At 36.5% G+C, this 25,726-nt stretch overlaps 1 protein-coding gene across 8 annotated transcripts in view; it reads right to left on the bottom strand.

Moving 5' to 3' along the window:
- LOC114043730 (putative RNA-binding protein Luc7-like 1) overlaps positions 1 to 25,726 on the bottom strand; it is a 48,682-nt gene that overhangs the window by 17,123 nt on the left and 5,833 nt on the right. For all 8 annotated transcript variants that reach the window (XM_027862880.1, XM_027862881.1, XM_027862883.1 and 5 more), the window contains 2 exons: positions 15,934 to 16,032; positions 663 to 773 (listed from right to left, as the gene is read on the bottom strand). In XM_027862880.1, the coding sequence (XP_027718681.1) occupies positions 663 to 773; positions 15,934 to 16,032 (210 nt within the window). The remainder of the gene's footprint in view (positions 1 to 662; positions 774 to 15,933; positions 16,033 to 25,726) is intronic.

Raw genomic sequence — 25,726 nt, 5'->3', positions numbered from 1 at the left:
CCACCCTAATGTGCAGAAGGCTACAACGTGGCTTAAATTGTTTTAAGGTGTGTTTTTGTTGTTTTCAATTTTCTTTGTTGCATTGTGAATTCAACAATCATCAACATACTGTTTTAAGTTTTTTTCTTGGGTACAAGAGTACTTTGATCTGAGTCATTTCCTGGGTAAAAAGTGCCCAAAAGTAAGACAGAAAATCTTTCCTTCTCTTTCCATTAGCCTGAGAATGAGATGAATCCACAATATAGGATTAAAATCTGTTAAGAATGGGTTATCCCTATTAGTTCACTTATTCCAACTACCTTAAGGTTTTCATCTTTGTCTTCTCCATTAAATTTATAGATGGTACTAAACAGTTAAATGGAGTACACTTAATTAATCTGGGTTTTAGTCAACAAGTTTTTACAAGGCAGGATGGTCATTAGATTCCCTAGTCATTAATGCTGCTTCTGCAGTTTACTTCAATGAGTGAGAAACATTGAGGGATCTTTATTATTATTAGTTATGAAGGTGGTGGTCGGTCTTCATGCATGCTACACATTCTAAATTGCTGAGATTTAGAAAATTCCTTAGACAAGTAATTTTTTTAAAGATGTAAGATTCCAAAAGCTTTTCATTAATAGGAATGTAGGAACTTAATTAAACATTTCATTAAATAATACTACCTTTGCAGAAACCTCAGCACTGATCTCTTCCTGTGTTTCAGCAAGCCGTTTCTTAGCAAGTTCAGTTCTCCTGTCACACTCTGCAATAAATGACTCCAGATGATCCATTGCCTGTATTTAAGATAAACAGACAGCTACAATCACATGTTTTCTTGCAGCACTTAGAACTTATAAAGTATAACCTAAAGTTAGTTTCTTACAGCTAAGATGCTGGTTTAAGAAAAAAATTTCAAGATAAACATGGTTCCTCCACTATCTAAAAAACAAAATAAAACAAAACCCACCAACCCTACCCAAATATTTCACAGAAGCATTTCAGAAGTATTTTCCTGAAATCTATTTTTTTTGGTTCCATAATCTTTTTAAAAAGTGAGCTCAAGAAGGGACAAATACAGAGGCACAATAAATTTTTTTTCTTCAAATGAAAAAGTATTGAGGTATTTTTATAAAAACATTAATTTACTTAGAAAATTTTCAGGAAAAATTAAATGTTCCCTGAGATCTATAGAGGATTGAAAAAAACAAAAAGACCTTTGCTAGAGATTCACAGAATATGTATTTAATATATAATATAATATAATATGTAAAGATAGAGATGTGAAGGTATTTCACCCAAAAAGCCAAGGAGAAAACTTTATTCTAGTAAGAATAGGACAATTTTAGTCAATAAGGGATAAAATTTGAAAGGAGAAATACTTTAAAATGCAATAATAGTCTCTGAAGGGAAGAGACTGGTTAATCTACTGTTAACTAGGAAAAGAATGAAAGACATAATTTCAGATAAATGCTTAAATGCAGATGACCTTAGTGGAAAAATGATATCCTAATAGTGATTGGCACAAATGCCTGACCAAACTATAAACATGTATTTTCTGTCATATGATCAAAAATTTAGAGCTGGATTGTTGGTGGAGTTATGAAAGGATCCAACCATTTTGGAGAGCAATTTGAAAAGAGATGATAAAAATGGGAAAAAGACCCACATTTACAAAAATATTTATAGCAGCTCTTTTTAAAATTTGTTTATTATTTTTAAAATTTTTTAAAAATAATTTATTTTGATTTATCAACAATCACTTCCAGGGGCAGCTAGGTGGCGCAGTGGATAGAGCACTGGCCCTGAAGTCAGGAGGACCTGAGTTCAAATCCGGCCTCAGACCAAACACTTGACACTAGCTGTGTGACCCTGGGCAAGTCGCTTAACCCCAATTGCCCCCCCCCAAAAAAATCACTTCCATATGCTTTTAAAATTTTCCTCCCCCTTCTTCCCCACCACCTTCCCCAAGATGGCACACAATCTGATATAGGTTATACATATACATTCTTATTAAACATATTTTCACATTAGTGATGTTGTAAGGAAGAATTAGAACCAATAGGAGGAACCACCAGAAAGAGGAAACAAAATTCAACAGAAGAGAAAAAAACTAGCAAATAGTATGCTTCAATCTGCATTCAAATTCCATAATTCCTTGTCTGGATGTGGATAGCATTTTCCATCATGAGGCCTTTGGAGATGTCTTAGATCCTTGTATTGCTGAGAAGGATTAAGTCTATCAATATTAGTGATCGTACAACGTGGCTGTTACTGTGTACAACATTCTTTTGTTCTGCTTACTTTCAACTCAGCATCAGTCCATACGAGTCTTTCCAGGTTTTTCTGAAGTCTGCCTGCTCATCATTTCTTACAGCAGAGTAGTATTCCATTACATTCATATACCACAACTTGCTCAGTCCTCCCCCAATTTATGGGCATCCCCTCAATATCCAATTCTTTGCCACCACAGAAAGTTGTGGTATATGAAAAAGTGAGCAGAACCAGGAGAATGTTGTACACAGTAACAGCCACGTTGTGCTATGACTTTGATAGACTTAGCCCTTCTCAGCAATGCAAAGATCTAAGACATCTCCAAAAGTCTCGTGATGGAAAATGCTATCCACACCCAGAGAAAGAACAATGGAGTTTGAACGCAGATCGAAGCATACTACTTGCTCTTTTTTTCTGTTTCCTCTTTCTGGTGGTTCCTTCCTATTGGTTCTAAATCTTCCTTACAACATGACTAATGTGAAAATATGTTTAATTGGAATGTATATGTAGAGCCTGTATCAGATTGCATACCAACTTGGGGAGGTAGCGGGTGAGGGAGAGAGAGAGAGAGAAAATTTAAAACCCAAAAGCTTATAGAAGGGGCAGCTAGGTGGCACAGTGGATAGAGCACCAGTCCTGTAGTCAGGAGGACCTGAGTTCAAATCCTGCCTCAGATACATAACACTTACTAGCTGTGTGACTGTACCAGTCACTTAACCCCAATTGCCTCACCAAAAAAAAAAAAAAAGCTTATGGACGTGATTGTTGAAAACTAAAAATAAATTCATAAAAAAAAAAGTTAAAAATTTTTTTTAGGGCTGGAAGAGTCTGTAGAGTTCACCCACTCAAATATCTCCCCATTTTACAGAAAAGGAAACAATGATCTCAATATGAAATGAATTGTCCAAGATTGACAAGTCAGCTACTGGCAGACCTTATTTGAACCTTCCATTGTTTTGAAGTGCTCCTTTCACTACAGACCAAGTTAATAGCTGATAAACTTTAAGCTATTCTCTGAAGTCTTATAGCAACAACATGTTAAATATTAACAGCAAAGAATTTTAAATACGTTATAAATTCATCCTGTTAAGAAGAAGTAAAAAAACAGTTTAGTTTGGAAAAGGTGATGATAAATTTAAACATTCAAATGTAACTATAGAAGGTGGCAATCAGCCATTCTCTAACTTTATCAAGGTCACAATTAAGACAAAAAAAAAAAAAGATTTAGGTTAAAGAGATTAACTTCTTAATAGGATTTTTTTTTAATAGAAGAAAGGCCAGTCATAGGGAGGAGATCTTTGGAGATCTTTAAAGCTACAGGTATTTATTTTCCAGAATGATTGAGGAAACAGTCTGAAGGGAAGAGATCCTATGCTAATATCAATCTTATAATCCCAACTAAAAAAACTACTATAGTCAGTTGAGTTAGATACCCAGTAAGAACTTAATAAATGCTTTATTCATTTATTAAATTTCCAGTAGCTTACGATCACACTACATACAAAATCTTAGAATAACATGTTACTGGAAATTCAGTTTAGAACTCACTTTCCTAATATAGGTTACATATCCTTAGGTAATATGAATATTTTGCTAACTGTTTAAGCAAAAACTCAAGTAGGAAGATTAAAATACTGTAAACCAAAACCAAATAGAAAACTTTAAAAATCTCTAGATATGCTCTTAAGTGAGTTAAAAAATACTAAATGGTTGATTAAGTTAAATGACCTGGCCACTATCGAGTTCAGAATACAATATAGGTCATACTTATGTTAGGAAATACTACTCTTTATCATCACCATGTTGTATTTACTTTCTTACTACTTCAGCACCTAGAATAGTATATTTTCTGCTCCTACTCACATAGGCTGACTCTACTCACACAGCTAGACCAAAGTCCACTACAAATTTATGTTATCTTACTACAAAGGCAATCTTTTTACTCTTTCCTAACTTCTCTTCTCTCAAGCATGCCACACAATAGCCCTTCTCCCAAGCTCTCGGCTAAGATCCTATCATACTTGACTAGGAAGTCATTCACCACAATCTGCCTCTTCTTCTCTCACTAGCTCAAAACCCATCCTCCACTTCTTCCTCTAGTCACTAATGAAGAGGTGGTCTTCTACCCACCAAGATCAATACCCCTACTTAGACCTATTTCTCTCATTTCTAATCTTTACCCAGTTACTAGGTCTTTCTATGCTGCACACAAAAATGCTCAAATCTCCCCTTGGCCTTAAAAAAACTACCACTAGAATCCCAGTATCACCACTAGCTATTGTCCCATATTTTCCCTTCCTTTTTCAAACTTTTAAAAGGCTAGCTATACTTGGTGGCTCCACTTCCTTTCACTTTTTTCTAAACCAAGGACTGTTAACCTATGGTGGCAGTATCAGAGCAGATACACGCAAGAGATGGTATAAAGAAAAATCAACACGCCTTGGCAACAGACTGGACAAGAGGGGTGGGGGGGTTCGGAGCCTGGGCAGTGATGCCCTTAATAGTAATGGGGAAGTTTGGAAGGGGGGAAGGTTTAGGGAGAAAGATAGTTTAGTTTTGGATATGTTGAATTTAAGATGTCTGCAAGACATCCAGTTTAACATGCTTACTAGCCAAACAGAGGGGCAGCTAAGTGGCGCAGGGATAGAGCACCGGCCCTGGATTCAGGAGGACCTGAGTTCAAATCCGGCCTCAGACACATAACACTTACTAGCTATGTGACCCTGGGCAAGTCACTTAACCCCACTGCCTAGCCAAAAAACAAAACAAAACAAAACAAAAATAGCCAATCAGAAATGCAAGACTTTAAGTCAGGACTGAGGTTAGGGCTAGATAAGTAAATCTGAGAATCATTAGCATGGAGATTAATGAAATTATGGGAGCTAATGAGATCACTAAGTGAAACAGTATAGACAGAGAAGAAGATCCAGGACAGAATTTTGTAGGATACCCACAGTTAGCAGGCATAACTTTGATGAAGATCTAGTAAAGGAGACCAAGAAGACTTGAGTGGTCACAGGTGGAACCAAGACAGAGTAGTATCACAAAAACCTAAAGAAAAGAGAACATCAAGGAGAAGAGGGTGAACAACAGTGGCAAAAGTTTCAGACAGGTCAAGAAGGATGAGGATTGAGAAAAGATCATTAGTTTGAGCAATTACAAAAAAGAGCATTAGTAACTTTGTAGAGTGCAGTTTCAGTTGAATGATGAAGTTGGAAGCCAGACTATTGAAAATTAAGAGAGAAGTGGATGTACTGATTGTACATGATTTTTCTCAAGGAATTTAGTTACAAAATGCAGGAGACACACAAGATAAAAGCGGATGGATGGATCCAATGAGTTTTTCTGAGGATGGGGAAGACATAGGAAAGTTTGTAGGAAGGAAGCAGCCAATAGACAAGGGGAGATTTAGGATGACAGTGGCAGCAATCTGTTAGAGAAGGTATAGAATGTGATGGCTTGTGCAAGCAGAGGGGTTAGCCTTGGCAAAGAAAAGGGCCATCTCTTCATATCAGACAGGAGAGAGTGGCAGAAGGCATCTGGGTAACAGACGACGAGGAGAGATGGAGGTCTAGATCAAAGGTTCCCCAACTTATTTGACCTATTGCCACCATTTAAAAAAAAAAATTACTCAGCACCCCATCCCAGAAATCTACTTTAACCCTTTAATAATTTTTAAAAAAAATTTGCATCAGTTCAAAAAATATAAATTATATATTTTTTAAAATGACACATCTTAAATTTAATAATTTAGTGTAAATTTGTGGGTTTTTTCCTGCACTGAAATTCTGATGACATATTGATTCCTGTAACTGTATGTTATCGTATTGTAAACAAGTCAAGATACGCACATATTCCTGCTGATGCATGCTGGACTTCCAGACAATTCATGACATGCTTGCCTGCCAAACCCGCTTATTAATTAAGTTGGAAGACTTGACTGCTGATCAGTTATAACTTGCATTTTGTGTGTTTATTTAGAAAATAATGTAATCACTATGACTTTAACTGTTACATAACAGATGAAACATACTGTTTTTTCAAATTTTTCTTCTCTTCTTTCCTCATGCTTCCACCACCCCCTTCATTTTATTCAGTGCCGCCCCTTGCCAATTTCACCAGAGGCTACTACCACCCCCACCTTGGATCATTCTAGCTCTCCCCAGGGGGCGGTATTGCCCACTTTGGGAACCTCTGGCTAGAAGAATGGTCTCATTTTTTCTGGTAAAGTTCTCAGCTGAGAGTGGATGGAATTGAATGATAGAAGGTATAAAGGATGAAAAGGTCTGGAAAAACTGCTGTGGTGAAATAGTGAGTTAATTAGGGAGATATAAAAGGATTGCATGGCAGCAGCAAAGGCTCAGTTAAGGTCACAAGAACAATTTTTAGTGGACCCAGTCAGCACTGTTGTATGTTTTCTCCAAACTTGTTCAGCAGCATGAGCAAAGGCAGGGGTCAAAGATGAGGCTTGATCATGAAAAGTAGCAATATAACAGGACAAGAGACTAGAGAAGACAGTGTAGAGTTTGACTGGTTCACCAAAGGGTAAAAATGGGAAAGGGAGGAGAGTATAGCTAATGCAGTGGTGACAGCTGAAGTGAACTGAGGGATAGATGGATTAGAGGTCACTGTGTAAATGCAGAACAGTGCTTGGGATGAGAAGGCAGAGCAGAGGAACGCCAAAAGATTGCATTGCATCAGATAAAGGAATTTTAGAGTTCATGAAGAGGGAATTAGTGTATTTATGGATGAATGGCAGAATCAAATATATGACCATCTTTGTGTGATTAAGGTAGAGTGGAGGAGGTAATGAGAAATGTTGCCAGTAAGATGAGGAACTGAGGTGTTAGGTTGTGTGAAGGAATATCAATATGAACTCATTGAGGAAGGGGAGTGTCCCGAATGTTGGTAGATAAAAGGTACCAGAATTTTGATTGGGCAGTAAATACGGATTGTTATGATGATAAAAATGTGCTTTGCTAGGGGCAGCTAAGTGGCGCAGTGGATAGAGCACTGGCCCTGGAGTCAGGAGGACCTGAGTTCAAATCCAACCTCAGACATATAACACTCACTGGCTGTGTGACTCTGGGCAAGTCACTTAACCCCAATTGTCTCACCCCCCCCAAAAAGTGCTTTGCTGAATAATCATTTAGGCAAAATTTTTAAATGCCAAAGATGGAAGTAAGAAGTATATGTTAGTTCATTTTGCCTTAAACAGAAGAGTTTTGATAAAACAAGAGTGCTGCTTTATTTTAAAAGTTTGGATCATTTTGTAGGGTAGTCATTAAATGATACCTAGATATTCCAGCTTACTTTCAGTATATTCAAATGTATTTTACCAACAAATTACCTACTTCACTGGGCTTACAATACAAATCTGCTCCCATTATGATATATAATTTTGTGGAAAACAGCATAAGAAACAGAATTATAAAGGTGAGTGCTATATTTTACATTTGATAAACATGAGAGTCCTTCATTAAGTTCTTAGTATCAGACAATAAGAATTTATTAAGTCTCTACTATGTGCCATGTGCACTAAATGCTAGAGATAACAAAAACAAAAGTGAAATAGGCCCTAACCCAAAGGAGTTTACATTCAGAGATTTTGTGTGTGTGTGTGTGTGTGTGTGTGTGTGTGAGAGAGAGAGAGAGAGAGAGAGGGAAATTTGGAAAACAGATTACAGATAATTTGTTGGGGAAGATACTAGCAACTGGAAGGAGTGGGGAGAGAGGATCAGGAACGGCTTCATGCAGAAAAAAATGCTTGAGTTAAACCTTAAAGAAAATTAGGGATTCTAAGAAGAGGAGATGAGTTTTTATTTAAACTTGGTGATAATAGGAAAACCCTTGGAGTTTATTAAGTAATGGAGGGATATGGTCAGATGATCTTCCAAGGTAATTGTATAGAGATATGCAAGAAAACCTAAGTAATCCATAACATATAAATTGCATGACCATTCTTCTAACAATTCCCAAAGGGCAGAAGCAAGTTCATGCATTATCTGTAGCATAAATAAAATGATAATTGGTTCAACATAATACAGCTTTGTTAATATTATTAGTACTATCCTTTAATCAAATCAATCAACAAATATTTATTTACCTGGAAAACCCTTTGAACAATTTTAATTGGGAGACAAAATGTAAATACATGGAAAGTTAAATAACTTTTTGTATGTTAACAAAACTTTACATAATTTCATTTGCTTAAAATATTCAAGAACATACAACATAAGTGGGATTCATTCAGCCTAGGCTATAAGTCTATTACCAGGAGGAAAAAAGCTAAAGTCAATTTGTAGGCAATATATGAAAATATTTATGGAAAATTATATATTTCCTATTTGAAATGTGAGCTTGATGCCTACTCAAAACAAAATAAGCAATATTGATTTCTTTTTTTTAATCATTAAAAGTATGTTTCTTTTTAACCATTTTAGATCTAGAACTTGTACTTTGAGAAGTAGAGGCATATATGTCTTCTATGTGAAAATTTCTATCAACTAGAAGTCCCAGAATATCTTTTGCAAGGAAACTGGGAGGAAAAAAAAGCACAACATAAAACAGCCATGTTTCCAGAAAGGACTGAGGAAGCCACAATTTGTTTTCTGCAGAAGAATTTACAACTCCTAAAAGTTTAAGGTTAGCCTCAAGGGAAAAAAAAAAATCAAACTAACACAGAGTGGGTATGTATGAAAGGAAAGACTTTTCTTTTGTACAAGACACATCATCCTGTGAAGGTGCAAACTGGGCAGCAAAAAACAAAAAGAGTAAAAACAAAGACACAAAAGAGAAAAATTACTTACATTTTTTAAAAAACAGATTTTTTGCAACCGAGAGATAACTTCATGTGATGTCAACTTTTTTCATTCTTTCATCAAGAGAGTGACCATTAGCAGAGGACTTTAAAAGAAGATATACTCCTCTACTGACTCCCCCTTTTCCAAAGACCAAGTATTGTGGTATAGACTGATAAATCAAGTTTTTGTTTTAAAAAAGCTATTGATTATCCTCATGTTTGAAAAAATGCAGGAGCAGTAAATAAGTCTTTGTAATGTTTGACCCATATTAATGGAAAAGAACCACAAAAACACACCATAATTAAGAAATCAAAACTTATGAAATAACACTTCATAATGGAGACTGTAATTTAGAATCAAAATATTGAGTCATCTTTGCTGATCCATGTTATCACATATGTGGAATGAGATGATTATAGGTGGGTGCGTGTGCGTGTGCGTGTGTGTGTGTGTGAAGGGAAGTGTTGGGAAGATACCCTGAAAGTATATACTGATAAGGCCCAAAGAAATAATACTATTCTGTATCTCAGTTCTGAGAAATATGTATAGTAATTTTAACAAATTAAAAATCTGCCCTGAAGAGAAGTCTAGGACCTATGATAATCAACTTAATGAATCAAGATATCTTCATTATCTAACCCATTTATCTTTTGGTTAAATTGCACCACTCGTTAAAAGAGATCCTAATGAGCTTAGGTTCTCTATTCATTCTTGCTTGGGTTAGAAAACTGCAGTTTTTTTATTATAAAGTGAGCAACTATCTCTCCTTTTTTAGTTAGGAGATTGAGAGGCAATATAAGATTCATAGGATCACAGATTTAGAGCTGAAAGAGGTCTTAGAGATCATTAAGTTCATGCTACTAATGAGGAAAATGAGGATCCAAAAGGTTAAGTAAAGGTAAGAGGGGAGGTAATGGTAAAGTGAGAGCTGGGATTTGAAACTAAGTCAAAGAACTGCAAAATCTCAAAGCTGGAAGGGACTTAAGAGGCCTACTTGTCCAACCCATACCTGAACAAAAACCCGCTTTACAACATACCTGACAAGTGGTCATCCAGCCTTTGCTCAAAGACCTCCAGTGATAGGAAACCCACTACCTCCTGAAGCACATTGCACTTTTTCAACAGTTATAATTGTTAAGAGTTAAATTAGAAAATGATAATCTCAAAGGTACCCTGCAGCTCTCATTATGTCCACTTCATGTGACAAGTCATTGGAAGGTGAACAATTTCTAATTCAATAGGTTAATCCTGGATATTTGGGGACTGTTTTTGTTTGTCGGAATAAACAAGAAGGTGAAGACTGAGTTAATTCAGTATTTTAGTTTCTTATGTTGACCTTTCTGAAACAGTTGCACTTATGTCATGTAAAAACAAAAGGCATCAAAGCAACTAACTTTAAAAAAAAAATAGGACAATTTAATGCACAAGTGGTCAAAGGCCTTTAAAAGCAAACAGTTCTCAAAAGAACTGCAAACTACTAACCACTATATAGATCATCAATAACAAAATTGCAAATCAAAACAACTCTGTGGTTTTTACTCTCATACCCAGTAACATCCAAATGATAAAAAGATGAGAAATCAACGTGGAGGGGGAGGGGGAATGGGAGGGACTATGAAAAAACAAGATCACTGGTGTGATGTTATTGTGAAGAGGTGCAACCATTCAGCACAGCATTTGTAATTATGCACAAAAAGTGATCAAAATGTCTATACACTTGGACCCAGGGATCCTACTACTAAGCCTATACCCCAAGGAAGTCAAAGACAAAAGGCCCCATAAACACTAAGACACTTATAGCAGCATTTTTAGAAAAGAAATGAAAACAAAGTAGATGCTCATTGTTTGGGGAATAGCTAAGCAAATTGAAGCACATAATGTAATGGAATATTAAAATGCCTTGAGAAACAATTAAAACAAAAAATCCAGAGAAGGATGGAAACTTGTATGAACTAGTAGTGCAGGATAAAGTAAAACCGAACAAGGAAAAAATATACCCAACAATGTGTACGTAAAGATCAAGGAGAACAAAAAATAAACACTCAAATTATGATTAATATTAGTCCTGAAGAAATAAGAAAATGCATCTTAACTAATATGAGTGCATATACTCAGAGACTTGTTTGATGTGTTCATCAATTGTGATAGCTGATTTCCCCTTTCTTTTTTATTTTTTGTTATAGGGACGGCTCTCTGGGTAGGAGAGAAGTGATATATTTTTTAATGTAGTTAATATAGACAGCAAAACAGATTTAAAAAATTTTTTTAACATTTGTAAAGCACCAAACCACCCCTCATCCCAAAAGAGTTAAATTAATGATGGCACTGGTAACTTTCCATCCAATGGATTCAAGGAAAGTACTTATTTCAATATACAAATTGGCTTCAATAGCCCCATGATCAGCTAAAAAAGATTCTCCACTATAAAGTGGCTAAACACCCCACCCAACTTTGTACTACCTCAAATGGGATCACAGAACAGCTTACTGACATAGACTCAAAGAACTTTTAGATCTGGGAAGTATCTTAGAGACCTATAGTGGGAAGAAAATGAGGTCCAGTTTGTCAAGAATAATCTAAAAGCTTTAAAGTGGCCAATGCACTCCAGCATTTCATCAGGCATATCCTCTCTCCCCATAACCTAGTTGGCTAGTTAGTTAATCCTCATCTATGCTTAAATGAGTTTACTACTCTTTGTATGTAACCAAGTAAAAAAATCCTTGCTGATTCCCATCTCAGAAGCAAGGATTATTAGACATTTGTCCAAGGATTAAATTGACAGGAGACTAGGGTAATCTATAGCTCTGGGACACTTCACTGAGAGACTCAGTAGACCATTAAAGGACTCTAAGCACTTTGTTGAGTAAAATTATCTGTTACAGTATAAAATGTCATTTAATACATGAATTACTGAATGTAATTCAAGATAAACTTCTACTGTGGATTTAAAAAGGAAAAGAAAATATCTGTATTTTATATAATTAAAATATCTGAATCTTTAAACACATACTTATTGTCACATTTAGTTACTCAAGAATACTAATAGTAAAATATTTTTTTCATTTCCACTAGTTTTAGTGTTGTTTCTTTTTCTAAATTAACCTCTTGTCTTACATTTATGAAGTTAATTTTTTGAACCCAAGCTTAAGACTCTATATAAATACCTATTACATTTCATCTTACTGGATCGAGTACCTTGTCAACAACTTTTTGAATCAGAACTCTATTATGTAGCATATTAATTATCACTTGCAATGTTACTTGACCTACAAATTTGATAAGCAGGTAATCAGATGCCCTTATCTAAATCACTGATAAAAATCTTAAACAGCAGAGGTAAACACAGATCCCTACAGGTCATTCCATTAAAGATCTTCCAAGCCAACATCAAACCATTAAAGATGTTTGGCCAACCAGTCTGAATCCACCTAATTATATTTGACCTAGTCCACATTCCTTCATGTCTTACCTGGCTCACTTGTCTTTTTCACAAAAATGGTATGAGATCTTATCAAATGCTTTTGCTAAAATTGAAATACTATTTCTACACCATTCCCTTGGTCTACCATTCTTGTAACCCAGTCAAAAATGAAAGTAAGGCCATGACCTGCTCTTGATGAAGCTATGCTGATTCTTTCTGACTGCTATTTCCTTTTCTAGATAATCATTAACACAGAAATCAGGACATTGTCCTTTCTCCATTACTGCAGTACTTCTCCTATTCTTCATCTTCAGAGGCAGTGGCTCTGAATTCCTATCTGACAATTCTTTCAGTACCCTAGGTTGTACACAATTCATATGGACCAGATGTGCTTCAACACTTGAACTTCACCTTGGCTCTCTAATAACTTGAGAATGAATTATCTATTAGCTATTTTTGTTCTGTCCTTTGCAATCTAAAAATCACCCCTATTGGCAGAGAAAACAAAAGTAATATAAGAGGTGAGTTACCTTGCATTCTCATCACTCACCCCTATCATAGCCACATCTGCTCTAGGCTGGGGTATTGTCCTATCCTTTCTGTGATCTTCAGGTTTTTCCTGTAACAGCTACTAACACTTTTCTATTGTCCTTAGCTTTCCTCACCAGACCAAGTTCATTAACATTATCACCATTCCTGACACTATTTGTACATCTTTGTGTGCTTTTGCATTCATACATCATTATGTGTCCTTGCTTCTATATTCTGTACCTATCTTTTTAAAATCTATGCCGGTAAATTCCTAGTGCATCCACATCAATCTCTTTTTAGACAACTTCCCCTTTTCCTAATCACCACAACTGTTTTGCCTTTGTGTCCTGAGGATACCCACCCTTCCTAGACTGAATTTCTCTTTAAAATTTTAGGTTAAAGGACCCCATTTTTTCTCTCTGAAACCTATTTTCTCTCTAAAATTCCAGGGTGTTTGTCACAATTTGTGTAGCTTTGCTTTCCTTATCGATCACAAATTCTAAAATGCAAGGTCACTTCCTTCTAAGATTTCTGACACTACAATCCCAGCAAGGCTCCCTGACTGAATCCAGGACTCTTTCCACTTTACCATACCACTTTAATTCATACTTCTGTCAAGTCAGCAGCAAGTGTTCAGCAAAGAGCAACACCCATTAGAGATTGCATATAGGAGAGACTATAGTTCTGGTAGAGACTACAAGGCACTCAAGACCAGTGGAGTAGGGCAATGACAATGCCCTGGCCACAGGTATTCCCTATATGTCCCACTATGAAGTCAATCAACAAGCATTTATTAAACACCTATGTGCCAAGAGCTCTTCCAGACTTCTAGACCCAGAGGATGCAAAGGAAAGAAAAAAAGTCTCTGTATTCAAGAAGCTTACATTCTATCAAGGGGAGAAAACATACAAGTAAAACCAGAATAAATAAAAATTAAATACAAGATAGTTTAGGAAAAGAGGGAATTAGCAGTGGGGGACAGAAGGGAAATAAGGAGAACTATCACATAAAGGTGGTACTTAAGCTGAGTTGTGAAGGAAGAAAGAATTCTACAACTCAGGTGAGCAGGGACTACATTCCAGGCATGAATAACAGCCTATTAAAAGGTACAGACATGAGAGATTAAATGTCTGAGTAACAGCAAAAGAAAGTCAGTTTGACGGAACCATGGAGTTTATGAAGGAAAATAATAGGTAAGCTTAGAAACATAGGCTGGTTGGTGTCAGGCTGTGAAATGCTTTAAATGTCAGTTTTTATTTGATCCTTTAAGTATTTTTGAGAGAGAAAATCAGACCTGTGCTTCAGAAAAATTAGTTTGGCAGCTATGTGGAGGATAGGTTCAATAAAGGAGACCACACAGGAAGTTAGTGGAATAGTTCAGGGGAGAGACAACAAGGGCCTAAACTAGGACAGTTGCTATGTGAACTGAGAGAAGGGGAGAGATATGAGAGAAGTTGTGGAAGTAGAAATCAAAAAGACTTGGATGATCAGATATTTAAGAGTGAGGAGAGGAGAAGGCAACTCCTCCAATACACAAGCCTGGGAGGTGGGAAAAATGGTTCAAGAGTTTCAAAATAAAGGAAATTTGTTAATGACAAATACTTCTCATAGTGTACACAGGCACTTATAAAAGTGTATGCCTCAGTTTCATGGGGGTAAAAATATTTTATTGCCACTTTTCTTATGGTGTTATTTCATGAAATGTCTGAACTTTTCTGGGCCTCAGTTTGTCTTCAGTGAACTGAAGAGGGGGAGGGGGTGTGTGGAGGATGAGGTTGGACTAGATGTTCAGAGGTCTATTCCAACTCTAGAGCTATGATTCTATGAAGTATGAGATAAACTCCAAAATCCTTTCCAGCTCTAAATATACAAACTTCAGAATTTTTTATAAATTCCTCTTTTATAAACTGTATTTATAATTTTAAAAGATGTACTTTCAAATTGCCTTATTTTTCTAAAATCATCTACTATTGTTCTTAATTCTTAAATCAAAGCACTTCATAACTATCATTTCTCATGCAGTTAAGTCTTCAGATTTCAACCTGTGTCAGGTTTTAGGGGGAAAAAAATTAATTTTTTTCCTGGTTTTATTCTCCTTTGCAGAAGTTGCAAGAAACTTTAAAAACAAAATAAATCAGTCTTCTAAAGTGTGTTGATATTTTGATCTGATTACTAGATTAAAAATCTGTTAGATAATTTATGTATTTCTAAAAAATATATCATGGAGATTTCAGTCCATACAACTAAGCATTACCTAATTAATGTTTTATATAAAAATCAAATCCACTTTAACAGTGAAAACTGTCCCAACCTTCCCTTCCCTACCCTCCAAATCACTATTTTCTTTAAAGTCTTCAAATAAGGTAATATATAATTCTTTTCAGTTTTCTCTTTGAAAATTGTCCATTTTCCCTCAAACCTTGATAACACAACACATGGCCTCACATGCTCTCCAAATTGCTGCTGAAATCCATTTCTTGATCACTGGCTTCAAATGAATCTTTTATTAAGCTCTCACATTAGCCCAACTCTTCTCTATGTGCTTTATATATGCGACCTTCTCCCTTTATCCTAGTCCGTTCCCAACACCAGTTTCTCTACCTGTCATTGTTCATGTATGTGAAGAGGAAAAGGAGAAATGGAAGATAGCATGAAACTATGTGAAGACACATAACAAAAATGTAAAATTTTCAAACGAATCCTGAACGATATAAAACTTAAAGACTTTTTTCGATAACATCCAGTTCCCATACCATCTACGGAAATCCCAACATTTCCAGTCCATTACATTCCAGCATGTCTGAATATATGTGGGAAGAATACGCCACAAGAGCAACTTCAGCAACAAACTATAAAGGAAAAAATGTCAGCTCGGAATTTAAGTACTCACAATGGCGCTTGATTAATTTATACAAAAAGAAGACTTACGTCAAGCTCAAAAAACAGGTCTCTCTCTTTACTTGCTATCTCATAATCTGCTCGAAGGGCCAAATCATGAATTTTTGTACATTCTCCTAAGTCCATTCGCTGTGGAAGGAAAAAAAGGAACACATCAATGCATGAAACTTTACCTGCTGTACAAAGCAATTAAGAAGGGCTAGCATATTTCATTATTCATTTGATTTATAAAGGTTTTCAAATACCAAAGCCAACTTTAGAAAATTAAGAAAAAGGTTATTATTGAAAAGTTTTGTTTCTCTTAATACTCCGGGCTTTATGAAGTTTTAAAATGTTACTTTAACAGCTAACCAGGGTCAGGTTGATGTTAGTCCCATGATAGTAAGGGATTATGACAATGAAAAACTATGACATAATTAGCTTACCTTTGCCAATTTTATTCTGCCATCTGTCATGTCAAATTCATTCTGTCATCTGTCAAATGGCTAGCGCATTTGACCAATCTCAAAAAATTCACATGGTAGGAAGTAGTACGATAAAAGGGGAAAGCAATGAGGAACCAAGGGATTCCTGCATTGGAAAAGTGTTCAGAAGACATCCAGTTCAACTACATTCCAAGGCATCAATTCTTTTTACAACATCCCTGCCAACTGGTCATCTAATTTCTGCCTGAAGACTTCAAGACTTCTAGTGATAGGGAGCTCACTATAGATTAAAACAGCCCATTCCATTTTCAGACAGGTCTCGATATTAGGAAGTTTTCTCTCCTGATTAATCAAAATCTACCTTACAATCCTGTGAGGCCAAGCTAACAAGTCTATAAAAGCAGACAAAAAGGCTAGTCAGGATGACCAGAGTTTGATCAACTTTCTAAGTTTCCATATAAACAAAAACAATATTCAAAGTCGGTCCTAAAACCTTCTAACTGTAACCATTAATTACTACTGATGGTGATAAATGCACAAGTTATAGAGGCAGAGAGAAGGAAGAGGTAGTCAAGGCAAAGGTAGAAGCAAAAATAGTACATGGGAATTGGGGGTTATATGAGGTTTTCTAAATCTAAAAGAAATACAAACAGCTGTATCAAACTGGGTCTCAGGAGCTCTGGATCTCAGAAACTCTGAGGACTTTGTGAATAATTCCTGACATTTCTGTAACACTTTAAAGTGCTTTCCTCACAACCCTATGAAGTAAGTGGTACAAGTGATGCTTACCAGCTGTGTAATCATGGGCAAATCCCAGCCAATGCAGAGAATCTGTTACAAATGACTATGCCTATTTACAAAACTGGTGTTTTTTTTAATTAGGAGGAATGAGAAAGATGATGAATAAATGCATTTTAATTGAAAAACAAAAGTCACAACACCTCCCTAGGCTTCAGTTCCCTCATTTGTACAATGAGGCTGGACTATAGCCTTAAGGCCCCTTCTAGTTCTAGATCTTTAATCCCCATTTTAAAGATGATTAAACTGAGGCTTTCCGAGATTAACTGACTTGTTTGTTATATAACTAGAATATGTCTGAAACAGGATTTGAACTCAAGTATCTTGCCTCCAAATCCCACTTCTATCATATCACACTATGTCAAAAAGTGAGTTTCAGCATATTATTTATCTACACAGCAGCCCTTCAGAGAAAAAAAAGAAAAAGCATTCCTCTTCTCCTACCTTGCAGGGTTATTGCGACAACTAAAGACATCATCTGTATGCTACTTTGCCATCTGGAAACATTAAGGGTTTGTAGCAGTACTGGAGGAGAAAGCAGAAGCTAACTGGCATGTGCAAGCTACCACGCTTATGAGGAAATAGCTAGAGCTGTTATGGTCAAAATTCCTCCCCCACAATCCTGATGCTCCCCAAACCTCCTACACCAACTATCAGTTACCCAAGTTTGAGCATCCAAGTTCTGGTCTCTGGACTTCTGGGAAACTAGGCAACTAGAAATGACCTGGAGAAACAGAAAAGATGTCAAAAAAAGCCTCGTTCCCACTTATTCTATCTACACCTCTAGTCTCTGAATTTCAGAGTTGGTTTTGTTTTGTTTTTTGCTTTTTGGTGAGGCAATTGGGGTTAAGTGACTTGCCCAGGGTCACACAGCTAGTAAGTGTCAAGTGTTTGGTCTGAGGCCGCATTTGAATTTCAGAGTTCTAACAACTACTGTTTGAATGGGTAATTGGAAAAACTGCTTTATCTCTTCCAATAATTGTAAAATCATAAACTAAGAACTGAAACCTCAGAGGTCACCTACTCCAATTTACCAAAAGTCACAGATAGGAAGTGATAGAGCTGAGATTCAATCCCAGTTAAAGAGGCAGTGGATGAGCGGATCAAGTTCTACACTATACAGGAAAGTTGGTTTAAGTTCCATCTCTGACTCTTAAGTAGCTGTTCAGTTACAGATAAGTCACTTAAGTCTTTCTAAACTTCAGTTTCCTCTTGTATAGAATGGAGATAATACCAGTAGTACCAACTTTATAAGGTCATTATGAGGCTAAAATGAAAAAGGATACATAAATTACGAACTTTAAAATCCTTTAAAATATATATATATATGTATCAGTTATTATTAGCTCCAGCACTGTTTACAGAATACCACACAGTCTCCCTCTATGATATTTGCTTCTGGGCAAGTTTTTCCCTTTTTCTTTTGCCATTAAACATCAATGCCCATTTAAAAAAGAAAAAAAACTTTATTTCCTGATGAGGATGTAACTCCCTCCCCTTTAAGCAAATCCGACTGACAAAGCAACAACCATATCTGACAACATACGCAAGACTGTGCACTCAATTTCTCATCCCCTTCGTAGCAAGAGGAGGGTTATATTTCTTCCTCTGTTCTCTGCAACCAAGATTATTCACTGCAGGCAGTAGCTTCAGTTTTTTCATCATTAGAAGGACTTTTGATTTCTGCAGAATCTTGGAGTCAAGATGTATATAGCAGGAGAACAAGAGAGCACAAGTGAGATAGAAGCAGAGAGAAAAAGAATAATATTCCAGCCAGCTTGGAAATCAAGCAGGTAAAGCTTCAAAATAATTTTAAATGGGCCTGCTAGGGACTCTTTCTCCTCCCATTCCTGCACAAAAATCTCAGTAAGAGCAAGCCTCATTTGGATGCTTCTATATGCTAATGTCAAAAGGGAGAGAGTGAGGTCAATCAACTAATCAAGACAAAATATTTAGGAACTGTGGGTATAAACAAATACAAAGACCTTGACTAAAGAAGCTTACATTCTATCTACAAAGGCAACATACACACACACACACACACACACACACACACACACACACACACAAAATAATTTGAGAGGAAGGCACTAGCATATTGTGGGGAGGGGAAAGAGGATCAGGAAAGGCTTCTTGTAGAAGGTGCTTGTGATGTGCTTTGAAGGATAGAATGAACCTAAAAAAAAAGAGGTGAAAAGAGAATATTTCAACCATGGGTGATAGCCAGTAGAAAGGTATGATAAGAGGGCCAATTTGACTGGACCACAGAGGGTGTGACGAGAAGTAATGTATATAGGCTGGAGGGATAGGTTTGAGACCAGGTTTGTAAAGGATTTTAAATGCCAAAGAGAGCTTATATTTGATCCTAAAGGCATTAGGAAGCTGCTAGAGTTTGAACAGAGGAATGACACGGGCTGACCTAAGCTTTTAAGAAAATAACTCTGGCAGCCATGTGGGAGGGTGAATTAAAAGAGAATTTTAAACAGGGAGACCAACTAGAAAGGAACAGCAATAGTTCAAGGGCCTACTGTGGTGGCTGTGGGAGAGAGGTGAGAAAGATGGAGGGAGAATTAGCAAGATTTGGCAACTGACTGGAATGTGGGTAAAGAGTAAGGAGTCAAGGAAGTCAAGTTCAAGGAGAGCAGAAGATAAAAAAGAAGGGTGGGTTTGAGGATAAAGATGAGTTCTCTTGTGGACACGCTTATTCTGAGATGCCTTAGGCAATGCAGGACTGAAGCAGAGAAGGGAGGCTAGGGATGGATATATGTCTGAGAATCATCTGCAGAGATGATAATTAGACCCATGGGAACTGACAAGATCACAGAGAGAATGTATAAAGAGCTCAGGAAAGAGCCTTGAAGTAAACCAACTGTTAGGCGGTACCAGATGGAAAACAAGACTGAAAAAGAGCAGATAAGTAGAAGGAGAAGCAGCATAGTGCAGTGTCATGAAGACACCAAAAGGATAAAGTACCCAGGATGAGAGTGTGGCTAATAGTGTCAAAAAGTAATAGCTAGCATTTACATAGTGCTTTGAGATTTGCAAAATACTTAAAAATATCACCTCATGTTATCCTTTCAACAACCCAGTAAGGCAAGTGCTATTGTTACCCATTTTACAGATGAGGAAACTGAAGCATACCAAAGCTAAGTGATTTACCCAGGGTAAAACAACTAGTAGGTGTCTGAGGTTGAATTTGAACTCCTGCCTCCAAGGGCCACTGTTCTATTTATGGAACTACCTGGCTGCTGTCCTACGGGCAGATCAAAAAAGATGATGACTGAAATAAGGTTATTGGATTTGACAACTATAATAGGCTATAAAGAGTTGAGAAGCAAATGAGAGGAGAGTAGACAGGGTAGAGTGTTTTTTCTAGGAATTTGAATGTCTAGAAGAAGGACAGAAAAATAGCTTGAGGGGATGGCAGGGTCTAGTGAAGATTTTTTAAGGACTGAGGTGAACTATAAACAACATGGAAGGGAAGGAACCAGCAGATAAGGAGAGACTGAAGAAGGGGTGAGGATATAATTGTGGGAGCAATGTCGCAGAAGCGATAGGAAAAGATGGAATCAAAGGCCCATCATGACCCTGATGAAGAGGGCCACCTCTTCAGAGACTAAAGAACAAAGGATGATGTAAAGAATCATTAACTGTACAGAAGAGAAAAACAGAAAGCTCACTGTAAATGACCTATACTTCTCAGTAATGCCTGAGTTGATGTCCTTAGTTGAGAAAAAGGAAGAAGGGGGAGCAGTATGGAAGACCTGGGAGAGAAATTTGAAAAGCCACCGTGACTACTCAGCTGCAGTGAGGCAGTCAAGAACATAAATCTGTGGTGGCCCCAGCATGACTTCCTCCAGCTCTGTTTGGTAGCATGTGAGCAGGAACAGAGGAAGCAGATGGTGAGAGTTTTTTAGGGTTAGAATTTGGTAAGATATGATTGACGATGAGAAGGGGGGGGGGACAACAGACACCAGAGCAAGGCCACGCACTCAAATGATTAACTCTAGAGTTCAGACTGAAAAGAAGAAAAGTGAAGTCTGAGCAGGGCCAACATCTTGAGGAGTGCTGAGGAGCAGAGGGAATGGAGATCACAATGAGGAGGAAGAATAAATTTAGAAGTGAGGTAGAAGGACAAGTGGAATGACAGGTTATGCTCACATAAAGGAACTTCAGAATCTCAGAGCGTGACCATCTCTGTATGTGGCTGAGGTGGAATGAAGGAGTAGGTCATAAGAGCTGAGGAGTTTGAGGAGCTAGGAGGTTAGAGAACATCAACTTGTATGATGAAGTCCCTCAGTATAAGGACTGGGTCAATAATGTGGTCTAAACACCTTCACTGTGAATAAATTAGCTGCACTTTGAAAAGTAAGGAAAACTTACTTAAGCCAAAAAAAAAAAAATTAAAAAAAAAAAATCATCCTGAAACACATACAAGGCCAACTTCTAGGGATGATCATCTTTAGCATTATATTAATTTTTCTTAAACCGAATTCTAAATATAGAAATAGACCTAGTTACTCTTGCCCTAAGTTTTTCTGAGACTACTTAGGCAACATTAAAAATTACAATTTCTTAACTTGATCCAAGTTTCTTATTAAAAAAGTAGATTTTAGGGGCAGCTAGGTGGGACACTGGATAGAGCACTGGTCCTAGAGTCAGGATGACCCGAGTTCAAAACCAGCCTCAGACACTTGACATTTAACTAGCTGTGTGACCCTGGGCAAGTTACTTAACCCCAATTGCCTTGCAATAAATAAATAATTAATTGAAAAGCAGATTTTTAAGAAGAATATGTGCGCGCACACACACACACACACACACACACACACACACACACACAAACCAGACAATATTTGCCCCACTTAACAATTCTTTTTTTCTAAATAACCATAGTCATTAGTTAAAACAAAAGGAGGTAGAGGATTTTTAGACACTTAAGTCTACTCAGTAGCCCATTTTAAAAGAGCTACTATGTACAATAATTGATAGTCAGTTACTTAAAAGAGACTCTAAGAATTTTCATTCTTAAGAGAATCCTTGGCCTATTCAGCTAATTATTCAGCTCAAGTAGAACCAAGAAATAATCAAAAATATGTAATAGAACAAACTACAGATTATCAGACTACATTTCAATCATGATGGATAAAAACATAAAACATGGAAATGCAAGAAGTTTGCCCCAAAGTACATATAAATTCAAAAAAATAATTTTATAAATCTGGCTTTAGCCATACTTACTGTTAACACTGGAAGGGACTTTAGAGATCATGTAATCAAATCCCCTCATTTTTATCAGAGGAAATTCAGAGTTTTTATTAAATCCTTTATCTAATATCATACCGCAAAGCAGTAAGAAAGCAGAGAACAAAGTGAGTTTCCTTACTCTAGACCCAATATACCACAGCCAAGCTGCTAGGTCATGCTCTCAACTTGTACCAAAGTTCTAACTGGGTTTTAAAACTGCTTATAATGACCAAACTTACTACTCTGTTCTCCAGCCTCGATAACTCTCGTTTCCTTGTGCCCGAGTCCCTGCCTTGATACTTTGCTTCAGACTATACCCCACTTCCTATAGGACTAGAGTCCCATTTTGCTCTCTCATTAGTACTCTCAAGGACTAGAACCTTGCCTCAACATAGTGCTGGCATCTTAGTTCCATTACCTGTGGCCTTGAAGCTCTTGGAGACTTGATGCGATATAACCTATTCGTGGGATCCAAATCACCTTCCCTACCTCATCTCCCTAGAGCAGGAGTTCTTGTGCCATTGACTGTGGTGGCAATGACAGCAATGGTGCACCTCCCCACAACACACACAAACTGATGAAGCCTAACACTACTAAAGTTTGTTGCCTACATTCATAATCGATGGAAATAGTAAATTTCAGTCACAGATCAGTGAAAACAAAACTATAATTTTTTTCCCCCAAGTAAGTTCATAATCCCCTGCCCCACTTCTTCTAGGATCTATGGACCCCAGGGTAAGAACTGCTTTTTAAAGCCTTTTCCACCATCCACCATCCCCTGAGTATGAAGAGTAATGCAAAAAGTATATAACACAGGTTTTAGGAATGTCTCCTTCAATGGAATCCACTTTCATAACGCTTTTAACTGCTGGTGAGTCTTCAAGTAATTCTCTCCAATCAACACTACTTAGAGAATTGTACTCTTATCCCTGAAATGAAGACTATGTATAACAATTTAAGGCCTTCTCTAAGGACAAAAATATTCTACATTCATATAATTACTATGCTACAGAGAGTTTACTTTTTATTATTATAAAAGAGTTTTTATACTATCTAGTATTTTTGGGCTAAATCTTATCTACAATTTTTGTAGACTCAAATTCATTCAGCTATTTATCCTCTCTCCTTCCTTTGGACAGTCAAGCCTTTAAGAACAATAGTTCCTAACTTTTTCATCATGGATTCCTTTGGCAGTCTGGCAAAGCTTATGGACCTCTTCTGAGAATGTTTTTAAATGGATAAAATAAAATATAAGACTACAAAGGAAAGCAATTATACTGAAATACTAAATATTATTTCTCAAAATATTGTAATATTTTTAAAATATCAAAATGTAAAAGATCATTTTTAAAAATTTAAGTCACAGATGAAATTTATTCATAGACCCCTGGGTGGACACCAAGTTTAGAATTCCTGCTTTAGAAGATATTTATTAAAACTATCTCTTTGAAGTCTTTAAATTCACACAGTGTATGTTTATGGTGGAATATACAAAATCATACATGGCTTTACAAACAGTAGTAATTCAACAAAATGTTAGTTGTCTTGAACCTAGATTTGATATAATGAGATGTAGGAGAGGAAACACTCAGAACTGAGGTAGGTGGTTTTAGGACAAATAAAAAGGAAGTAATTCTTTACAGAAAATAACAAAGATAGTAGAAACAGGGAACTCATTAATTCAAGATGTCATAAAAGCAGAAAATATAAACCATCTGGAGGATGACTAATAAAACTATGGATAATCATTCCCCCTGACCTTATCCCTCCTTTCTAGATGCAACTTGGCAGTGTGTAAGTAACATAAAACATGGTATCAGAAGTCCTACAGTCAAGGCCTAGCTCAAGTGAATGGGGAACTAATTTCACCTCTCAGATATTTCAATTTGTTCATCTACAAAATGGGGATAATATAGGCATTATACCTCCCTCCAATGGTGGTTGTGAGAAAAATGCTTTGTAAACTGTTTAGTGTTATAGAAATGTAAGCTTTTAAGACACTATTACAGAGAAACTATAGCTATTTAAGGTACATTCCAAATTTGCTAATAATATCACAAAAAGCAAGTGCTAAGTTCTCCCACAACATCCCATGACTCAGTAAATCAATGACAATTCTAACATATCCAAATCAAAATCACTCCTGCACATAGACATCAAATTCTTATCACAGAAAACAGTTAACCACATTAAGCACCATTTCAATGACATAAAACTACTGTATACTAGGGGAAATTAAGAGGATATGGGAAATTCAAATGCAAGAACAATAGTGCAGGAAATTGCATTAAATTGCAGCCAAGTCTGGCTACTCCCAAGCTGACAATTTTCCCTTAATTTTGAGTTTTCGCATCTGAAATATAATGAATACAAGTGAAAAGCCATTTAGTTACTACACTAGTCAGAACTAAATATTGCTTTTAAAAAATGAATCGCGGGGGCAGCTAGCATCGGCCCTGAAGTCAGGAGGACCTGAGTTCAAATCCGTGCTCAGACCAAACATTTGACACTTACTACCTGTGTGACCCTGGGCAAGTCACTTAACCCCAACTGCCTAAAAATAAAAAAGTTTAAAAAAATGAATGGCAAACATTATTTTTGCAAAAAATAAAAAATGAAAACTAACAAAAGAATAAGCACTGAAATTAGGAAGTTAAAATTTTCAAAATAGCAGCAGCTATACAAACTCCATACCAGAAAACTCAAATGGCAACCATTCCAAGAAACCTTTCAGAGAATAAATCTTACTCAATGGACCACTATGTCTTGTTCCTTTTGTACTCAAAAGATGGATTTGAAACTATTTCAATTATACCAAGAGTGACAGGTATCTGATGCCTCTACTCTTTCCTTCTGCAACATTATCTGTTGTTGCTAGTTGAGAAAACTAGATAGAACTAATCACTCTAACACTACTGTGACTAAAAGCAATCTTACCTGGAACACTATTTTTGTATAGAATTCATAAGTGCTATTACAATCATAATAGTAGCTCCTGTTTCTAAAGCACTTTCCTCACAACCATACCTTCAGAAAGATAACATCATTTTACTGTTAAGGAAATAAGACTTGGAGACGCTAACTTGCCCAAGACAATGCAACTACCAAGTAGCAGATCAATGACCAGAACCCAGGAGTCTTTTGACTCTCAATACCAAGGAGTTATAAAATCAAGTTTAATCAAGTTCTTAATATGAAACAGCTTTGCTCACCATCCCAATTCCCTTGTCTACCCTGAAACTACTGAAAACAAGTGTATTGAAAGAATATTTCAGTCACTTACCTCTATTAAATTCTACTTCAAAACTTGCCACTAGCTCACTTCTTAACTTCATACCAATTTCATTCCCTTA

Source organism: Vombatus ursinus, unplaced genomic scaffold (genome assembly GCF_900497805.2).
Source record: "Vombatus ursinus unplaced genomic scaffold, bare-nosed wombat genome assembly UNPS02014770.1, whole genome shotgun sequence".
Lineage (NCBI taxonomy): Eukaryota > Metazoa > Chordata > Mammalia > Diprotodontia > Vombatidae > Vombatus > Vombatus ursinus.
This window is presented reverse-complemented; position numbering and strand designations above follow the sequence as displayed.